Source organism: Citrus clementina, unplaced genomic scaffold (genome assembly GCF_000493195.1).
Source record: "Citrus clementina cultivar Clemenules unplaced genomic scaffold, Citrus_clementina_v1.0 scaffold_2, whole genome shotgun sequence".
Taxonomy (NCBI): Eukaryota; Viridiplantae; Streptophyta; class Magnoliopsida; order Sapindales; family Rutaceae; genus Citrus; species Citrus x clementina.
This window is the reverse complement of record NW_006262688.1, coordinates 30,606,560-30,616,564: the sequence shown is the minus strand read 5'-3', so window position 1 is coordinate 30,616,564 and position 10,005 is coordinate 30,606,560. Positions and strand designations below refer to the sequence as shown.

At 35.5% G+C, this 10,005-nt stretch overlaps 1 protein-coding gene across 3 annotated transcripts; it reads right to left on the bottom strand.

The window, feature by feature from the left end:
• Positions 1–5,741: 5,741 nt before the first annotated feature.
• On the bottom strand, positions 5,742–8,652 carry LOC18051894. Of its 3 annotated transcripts, none has more exons than XM_024190172.1 (6): positions 8,359–8,652; positions 7,580–7,731; positions 7,224–7,334; positions 7,001–7,151; positions 6,331–6,602; positions 5,742–6,252 (listed from the first exon to the last, which is right to left on the bottom strand). In XM_024190172.1, exons 1-6 carry the CDS (start codon positions 8,611–8,613, stop codon positions 6,012–6,014), a joined length of 1,182 nt encoding a protein of 393 aa, XP_024045940.1. In that variant the 5' UTR covers positions 8,614–8,652; the 3' UTR covers positions 5,742–6,011. The 3 variants fall into 3 exon arrangements, with proteins under 3 accessions (XP_024045940.1, XP_024045939.1, XP_024045938.1); XM_024190171.1 differs by having other exon boundaries at positions 7,580–7,814; positions 8,359–8,445; XM_024190170.1 differs by having other exon boundaries at positions 7,580–7,824; positions 8,359–8,440.
• Between the last annotated feature and the right edge of the window lie 1,353 nt (positions 8,653–10,005).

Below are 10,005 nucleotides of genomic sequence, written 5' to 3'. Positions count from 1 at the left end.
ACTATATTACACTTTTATAAACGAAATAATTCCATCTAAGGCTTTTTTTTATTGGGCCAAATCATAATATTGACTTGACCAAAGAAGCTTCCCCCCATCAATGCAAAAACTTAGAATTTTGATACATGACTTTGTCATATTCACTCGGTTTCCAAGCTTGTATATTAGAGAAACACTATAAGCTGAAAACAGGACAGTTTAACATCTTGGGGGAATTCAAACAAATAGTTTGCTATTAAAACAGAGTGAGAAAAGAAGAGAGCATCCACAAAGTCATAATGGCATTATTCAAAGTCAAGCAACATCTACTTCAAGGCCATGATTTTCCAAGTTTTATTTCATTTGCTTGTAAATGTTATTGTTTCTTCACAATATCATGGCCCGCACAAGTATTTGGAGGAAGGCAGTAGAGGCCATTATAGTTTGTTTATCACTTTGATAACCAAATTCCTCCATTACTTTGCTTCAAAAGCCTTACAGTTCAGATTTCTCTTACCAATGCTGCAGCCTGTGTCTTCTATTCCTTAATGCTCTTTTGGGTAGCATTTAATCGATCAGTTTCGTCTGTCTAATGATTCTTAATGTGTAATATTACTTCAATACCACGTGTGATGTGTACATTATCTCAAAGAAAGCAAATACTGAGTTGTATATTTGTAATCACAAGCCTCGGTCTTCATATGTCAAGTCATCTACTTATAATAGTAGTTTTTTAGTTCGGGATCATAAAATACGGGAAATTTCCGGAAAACTTTAAAACCCCGCAGGATTTTAAAAGTTTAAAACTTAAAGCTTTTAAACCGCACGGTTTATGTGTTTTCCCGAACCTTTACGCACTTTAAAATTTTGGATTGGAACATTTCTGCTACTTATAATATACATTTGTAATCAAGTCGCTCTTTATATTTGTAATCACTGAATGACAAAGCGTTGGCCCAGTGATCCTTTCATTTTATACTTCTTTCTCCATTGATTTCTTCCACGGACTTGAGTTGAAGGATTGGCTTTCTATTTTCTTGCTAAATAAACTCAACCACCTAAGTAGATTCCAACTTTTACGCCGTCGCTAATAAGAGATTTTCTAGCCTTACCTAATGAGAGATACTAAAGAGAAATGAGACAACCACCTTTGACAGATGAAAATATCAAAGAATATTGAAGCCTAACAAGAAGTTCTTGGGAAAAAAATTAAAAAGAAAAAGATTTGAACAGAATCATAACAAAGTTCTGTTTCCAGTGATTTAATTGGGCTATTCGTTACAGATCTTTGCATCGAACTTCTGCTTTGATGCAACTGTTCCTTGGCAGAACGAATTCTTGCATCTACTCGAGCAGAAAAGCCAATTTGAGTCATCTTCTGTGAGTTGTGTTGTTCCCTTAGCCACATTTGATTTGCTCTCACATCTTTCTTGCAATATTTCATTTCTTGAACGACATGTTCGTCCATCGGATACAACATTCGTTGAATGGCAATGTGCAAGAAGTAAAGCAGAAGAGAAACAACTGCCACAAGCAATGCGATGAGACAGAAATTTGGTACAGCTCCAATGGCCTGCAGGAAAACCTGAAATGCCGTGTTGGAGTAGAAAGGAGGGAGTGCGCCATAAGCAAGCAGGAAAACGTACCATAAGAAAATGCTATCACATATGAAATGACCCGCCCCGAATCCCCCCAGGTGAGTCTATCTAGTCTCATCAAAACAAACTTGATAATAATTTTATTCGTAAAGATTCTGCCGAAAATTCGACAGAGTCTCCTTTATATATATAACACTCCCAATCTACAAATATGAATATAACACTCCCAATGCAATTCAATATACAACAAACTCTAGTGCTCAACATCCTCAACCAAAATGCTGAGTTTCATATCTTCAGAGTCTCAGAAAAAATAGAACAAAAACAGAAGCCACACGTGTGTGAGAGAGTGAGAGAGAGAAGCCGTCAACCCGACCCAGAACCCGCGACCTTGACCCGGCCATAACTCTCATTTCCGACCACTGTTTCGGCCGAGCTTGGTACCAATCTGAAGCTTAGAAGCCGACCGTCATTCCCCTGCCATCCTTGTCGCCGAAAACCAACCGGAACGCCGGCGATCGAAGCTTGAAATTCACAAATCTGAAAAATCATCACCAAACAAGTACCCATGGAAATAATCTCGTCATATTCGGACCTCAACGGATAGACAATGACGTACTATCTGGGTACCGCCACGCCCCGAAGCTACACGGATAAATAGGAAAATACCATCTCATATCTCATCATATCTGTGCATGCATAATCTAGTCCCCAAAGGACAAAAGCGGCCAAGCACACGGCCCAAAGCCTCTGTGTGTACTCAGACGGGGGTATCTCATATGTATCATCTATATCATTTGTATCTCAATATCTCTCTGTATCTCTGTAATCATCATACCGCATGCATATGCCCCTAAAAGGCAGAAACGCCCAAACACACGGCCCAAAGTCTCTATATGTGTTCAGACGGGCCTCAAAGGCCTCTCATCTCATCTGTATCACATGTATTTGGAGGGAAGGGTACTGTCTAATGATTTCAAAAACAATCATTATACTCATATTCACATACCTCTTAACCATATTTTTAAATATACCACATTTGAATCCACTTTTCTTATCTTTAAAATACTGCCATGCTCATTCAAAGTCGATACGCAAAATCATTAATCAAACATTTTAATAAAATACCAATGCGTGAATAAAATCCAGTTCGAGGAAATCATTAAATCAGAACATTTTAAATACTTATTTCGCAAACATGCTTTACTATCATAATTGACTATGAAAATAGGTTTTGTATATTCCACTCACAGTGACAGTGTTCACGATCGGTTATCGTCCACGTCCGCGGACCGGTTCTCGCTCGCGGATCCTCCTAAATCAAGGAAACGACATAATTATTTTTCGTAAATCGGAATTATGACTAAATTTTATGCAGTAAACTCGAAACGAATATCTATCCATCATTGACAACTCCCATGTCCATAAAATTACTAAAATGCCCTTGAGTCAGTAGATCATTAACATGCTCCGAAATCGTAAATCACTTAATTGCTCTGTTTTTTTCCAGGTTCTTCCTTTTGTTTATTAATAAAATCCTTAACCGCCTCATTTTATTTTAAATTCACATATGTTACACCAGATGACTAGACGCTGAGTCCAACTGAAATGGCTGATGACAAGGGCAATTTGGCAATTGACAGTCCAAATTATGCAGGCGTAAGTAACGGCGCCGAGATGTAGAATGTCTGCTACTTCTCCTGCCTTGTGGAATGCAGCTAGGCAAGGTATGAATGTGTTGGCCAGGAAGATGACTAGAGAAGCAACAATGCATTCAATATCCAACCAATGATGCAGTTCCAACTGAAGTATACATTCTTCTGCCCTTGTCGATAAAGGGCAGGAAACTATTTCATTACAGAAGAGATAAAAAATTTGTTGAGAAATCAGTGTTTATTAATTCAATGCTTGCACTGCTCTATACTGTAATTTTGTGCTCATGCATTACATTACGAAAGTTGGTGTATGCTTGTGTGGCAGGCTGCATCTGTGTTCCAATTTTCTTTACCTGGAGGCACACATCTGATGAAACATCTTGCTTGGAGTCTTCCAAGGCAATAACTGGTAAGGATGTTAACAATACATTGAACATTACCATGTACCAATCATCATATAAAACCTCCCCAGTGAAACTCGTGTATAATTTGTAGTAGAATAGTGTGAGGCCAAACGTAATGTTCTTGTATACAAAGTTGAGAACCTACATTGAGGCGGATAAATATTAATCCTTGAAGTAGAGCTTCAAACTGGCCTATATAGGTAATATTCATTTCCATAGTAAAGGTATACCATCTTGGAGATTCTCTTGTAACACCAATGGCCATGAACTATGAATAATCTCTCTTAAGTATTGGAATTGCGGTAATTACAAATTTAGAAGTCACTAGCCATGACTGCCGGCAAAATCAAATTTTAGCAAATGCTGAAAAGAGCTTCTCTGCACTATCGCAATCAAATCATCCAAACAACACAATTTTATATATTGGCCAATATGCTTGGAAAATCTCTTATTATTACTAATTTTATCACCAGCAACTGAATACTCTTGAATTAGACCTAGAACTTGGAGATTGTCATTATCTACTACTTGCAAGCTCCATTGTGTGGATTCAGAAAAATCCACAAGCAGAACTGACAAATGAAAACTATCATTTCTGGACTGTTTTCCATATATTTCAAAGCACTTGAAATACTTGTGATGCTGATTTTATATCTCTCTTTACTTTTAATTAGTGTTGTTTTCTCAGCAGCTTGAAGCACTCGCTAAGCTTGTACAATTTAAGAAAACAAACTGAGAAGGAAGAAAAAGGGAAACCCAACAAGTGATTATAGGTCAATCTATGAGGTTACCTGCATTCCCTCCATGCCACCGATTCCTGCAGGCCTTCCATTAGCCACACCGCAATTCATGCAACATTAATAATTCCCATCAACACCCTTACTCATTTTATGTAAAACCAAACAATGCGCAATACTTTTGGAAACTGCGTATTCAAGCAAGCCCATGCCAATCCATTTAATTCCAAGTTCGAATTATTTCCTTATCTGAGCTCGTCTAAGCTTGTCATATATCTTTAACTAAATATTATCCGAACTCAAAGTTTAACTAATGAGGTTTTCTTCTTTCCTTTTTTTTTTTTTCTTTTTTCCCTTGTCGTTAACACTTTAAGTGCTTCAAGTTGATTTTCTCAATCACTGAAGCAAACAGTTCTCGAATTAGTAAGAATTCAAACTCCACATTGTGCCCTTGTGTCTCTAGTTTCGAGAATTGAAAATCATAACGAAACGTTTAAGTAGGGCTAATCCCCAAAGAAAATATTATTATGTTGTCAATCTTGCTTTGTTCTTGATGATTTATGCAGTGTGGGTATCATCAAAATTAATGTATCTTCATGGAATATGATGATCGTACTGGTTGCAAAATGGGTAACTTTGGATCGTGGATTCCAAATAAAAATATAGAAAGTAATGATAAAGATCACGTTATTAGTTGGAACACTACCACACGTTGCAATCCAATTATTCACAGCTTTGTTTGCTGTGCGGATGAAGTACGGAGAGTCCATTGAAGAGAGTAAATCAAAGAGATCAACACAGTGGTTGTTTTCAATTTACGAATCTAACCAACTTTGGTTCATTTTTGGCCGCTTCAGTAAGTTGTCATAGACTGATACATTGAGTTTGCCGAATACAGAAATACAAACAAACTTCGGAAATACACATGATATGGGCTTGCATGGCCTTGCCAAATATTTTCTAAACGACTAATATTTTCTAAATGACTAATAAAATATTGATAAGGAGTCGATCAATTGGAAATTGGAATATACAGAAATGGCGATATAAGGCACCACCCCTCACAATGAGCATATATTTTTATATGTTCATAGTAGAGCCGACTCGTAGAACGGGAATTATTATAATCATACTTTACGTTCATTGTGTACAGCCGGAGAAATTGCCTGCATAATGGGGTCTGATTTTTTTATGGAAATACTTATACAGCCAGCTTTATTTTAAAACCTTATTAAAATCTCTCGTTGCAGGGACTTGACCTGGGAGGAAGAACACTAGATTTGTCGACTTCATATGAAACTGCCTTAGCATGAATCATTTCACTTACCAACTCAAGGCTTAAGAAATCTACAATGAGTAATCAGTAGACTTTGACATTAAGATGTGATTGATTAAAGATCTGAAGAAGCAATTACATATATGCATTTCTAAACAGTAGTGATTATATAACTTAAAGCCCTGAAAATTAAAAGAAAGACATTTTAATTTGCTTATGGATAAATGATAATGACCGTAAACTGCATATTATGTACTTGCTTAGATCAACATTTGGCACTGAAGGACACACAAAGCTTTGCTTTAGAGACAAGACTTCATTCAAACCTTTCATTTTGCAGCGACAAGTAGGCAAATGAAGTTCTACCTTCCCACCATTTGATAAAACAATGGTGGAAGATGCTGTTTCCAGAGATCACCACGAGCTGGTTCCATATTCGCACCATCACCAAATTCAGAGCAAACAGTCATGGGCCCATCATAACGAATAGCCAAGCTCTTATTGACTACTGATGACGTCGAGTCAGTGACCAACCATGAACTAGAAAGCTTGAGGTATTGGTCGTAAAGTGCCAATGCAATGGCAGGACTTCTTCCAATGCTCCTGCAAATGAACCGATAATTATATTCAACGCTATGATAATACAGTTCAGAATTCAACTGTGACAGAAAAGTTAGATACCCGTCTCTCTGATTTATAACTTTTTTCCACCATAGGAAAGCCTCAAGAATATATTTTTCCAATTTCCTAGCATCAATCAAAAGCATGCCTAAGTCTGGCATACAAGAATTCACTGCATAAGGCTTCCCAGAAACCCAAGGCTGTGATGCTGATCTCTGGATAGCATCCAGCACAACCGGATTAACATAGCTGTTTAATCTTTCAGAGCAGTCGTCAGCAGCTGCAATAGCATAATTGCTCAAGTCAATGCCAATTAATTCTTCAACTCTCCCCTGCAGCAGCAGTAAAATCCATTAAAGGTCTGATTGACATCAACTCGGTAAACAGAGACAACAACAAAAGTAAGATGGTAATAAAAGAGATATCAAGTGCTAACAAGAGAATTCCCAAGTGCTAACAAGAAATATCAAGTTAAGAGAAACTAAGAAAGGCTAAGGCATCTGACGCAGCAGCAAGTTTGTACCTAAATTTGTGTTGTTTCATGAGAGAGAGGGAGTCTAAAAGATTAATAAAAGATTTCATAAAAAATTTGCAGCAACTCTAATTGTGTCGTGGTTGGACGCAAAAAGGAAAAAAAAAATCATTGCTATTGTCTCAAACCATATCCAGGAGAAAATGATAAACTATGAACATAGTCATGCCCTTAAACTAGAGGGCAAAGGAAACTAACCTTCACAATTACACTGGGTGACATGTAAATGAATTTACTCAATGACTGGTGAATGCTCGCTATAACAAAAGGTACTATTTCCTCAAAATTCTGAACAGAATATTTTACTCCAGTGCTAGCAGTCCTAATCACTTTTTTCACTTCCTCCTGCCTATAGTTATGCAATATCAGAACTAAGAGATGGGCTTTGCAAGTGAAAATATTTGAAAAGGCAATTGCTTACCCGTGAAATTCAAGGTTTGAATGCGGAAATAATACTTTCAGCTTATAAAAGGATACCATGTCTTCGCTCCCTTTTGGGACAAAAATGTGGAAGTGAAGTAGATCTGGATATCTGGATATTGAAGAAGAAATGAGAATGAGTAACATCAACATTGGTTTCGGTCATAAATAAATTGCAGAAATATGTTTTCATATGTGTACCCATCAAATGAAATTACATTTGAAAAGATGTTATTGATAAGAGATTTTGAAATTTTAAAAATTTCAGTGCACCAAAGAGAAGATTATATGAAAGCCACATTCACATAATACTTGGTACGTAAAATGAACAACCAGACATATATTTGTCAACCAAACCTTGAGCCTGATAGAGTTGAGTTGACAAGAACTGCAAGCAGCCGAAGGTCCAGACACTGCATCCATGACACAATGTGCACCATTCCATCATCTTGGCTAATGGAGGAGATGGAACCAGAATTTCGATCACCAGAATCTCTCGTCTTGCTCAACTATCAAACGGAACGGCAAGTTAGCATTTTCTTCTCTTGAAAGGATTCTTCTGCTTCTTTACGTTCCAGTGTTACAACCATAGCTAGATCAAACTAGCCGTGTGGAAAGTCAAATTAACAACAATAAACTTTTGTTAAAGTGATTAATTATAGAATGTTATTAATAAATTTCTGTTGTCGAAACATTACTGGTTATATTAACTATAAAATTTATCTGGAAAGTTGTTAACATTAAACATCACATGATTAATTAAGTGACAATAATGATAAATTTTTACCGAAGTAACCCAATAACCAACTAGACAAGAGTTAAAAAACTCAATTATCATCACAGAGGTAATAACGTCCCGTTTCCGGATTGTCATGATTTTTAAAGTAAGAACCCATTTATATATTTGAATCCAATAGTTCCTGACCTCCAACGAAATAACAGAGATACTCTTTAGAGTTAAGTTATATATATTCCCGGTCAAAATTCAGGAGAGGGGCCTATTTGATGCAAATGAAGAAACTACATTGCTCTTTGTAAAAAAGTAAATGTTAGGGGTTCAATTGTTATTAACCGTATGCGTAAATATGAAAATGCCCCCGGAAAGTCCAATTTGAAGAGAAGGAAGAGAAACTTACAGAGGTATTGGAGTTAAACGGAACCCAGATTCTAAAAGGATCCGATGGGTGACGGAAATGGGTTGCGGGTAAGAACTGGAGGAGTCCAAGGAATACGATGAGGCCAAGCGCGATGAATTGAAATATGGGTTTCGGAGTCGGAGCCTGTTCCAGAGCCGGACCATGGGTTCCGTCGGTATTCGGGTTGTCAGAAGTTTGTGCTGTTCTTCTTTGACTGGCGGAAGACCTCGAAGGGAGGAACGAAGAGGAAGACATTTACTTTTTTGAATCTTCTGTGATTAGTGTTCAATCCAAACTTTTAACTCCTGTCAAAGCCTTTGTTTTTTTTTTTTTGAACTTTTATAATTCTTACCGATTTATCACAAAAATTGGATGTGTGTCAATCTAGTCCCACAAATAACGGAAAGAAATTTACTCCGAATCCATATTTTTAGCGCCATTATCAACGTACTTGTAATATGAAAAAAAAAGGGGAAGAAATCTCATTATTAAAAGTAATTTAAAAAATATTTATCTTTCTCCTCACGAGCCATCCTAATTGTTTCTTCTTAGTTTTCTGAAAGGTAAACAAGACATTATACATTGTTTATCTAATTGAAGGATAGTCGCTTTTCTTGAAAGAAATTCAAAAGCAAAAACTTAAGCTCACGAGAATTGTTAATTGTTTTACTCTAATAGCTAAAATTTGATGCAAACAAGTAATATTTAAAATTGACTCTGACAAGGCAACTCTCTTAATTACAATAGTAGGACTAAACTAATTAATGTAATTTATGCTTCATTTCAAGTGAATAAATTATATCTCATATTATGTCACCAAACTCGTGTGAAGAATATAGATGGGATATTATATCCTACTATAGAAAAAATATAAAAAGTATAAGTAAGCACCATGAGTTTCCGATAATATTTTGAAATCATTTTGATTTTTAATTTTATATCAACCAACTATTTTCTCATAATTTCATTTATCATAGTTAAAAAATTTAAGATAAAAAGACAATTTTTTACCTACAATCTCTTAAAATATTATTTTTCCTTCTTAAATGAATCTAAGATTAAAATAATTTTTTATTTTAAATTATTTAATGATGGTTAACAGAGTTAACAAAAAAACTGATTGGTTGATATAAAATTAAAACTTGAGGTGGCTTTGAGATATTATTATAATTTCCTAAATATATACCAAGTAAGGTAATAGTTAAAGAGTTGTCCTTACCACATGAAAAGTTAAGACTCTGGTTGATTATAGTTAAACATTATGGAATCAGATAATTTTGGTGTAAAATAATCCTTAGTTTTTATTTTTATTTCTTTTATTTAGAATCCTTAGTTATGTTTAGTATCAAAAAGTGGAGGTGGGATAAAATGATGGGCCCACCAATCGAATCCCAAATAGTTGGAAAATTCTACCTCTGGGGGGATCCCTAGGAATAGTTTTTTCAAAGCTGAAAATTTATCCTATACTGTTCACATTATTAAAGATGATGCGTTACCAATTTTCTTATTATATTTGTTGATGATATTATTGAGTAAACTCTTATTTAAAAACTATAAACAACTTAAATGTTAAAAAAATTACAGAAAGTTTTTATCATTTCTTTTTTCACTGTTTTGATTTATTGATAAATTAATTTAATATTGATT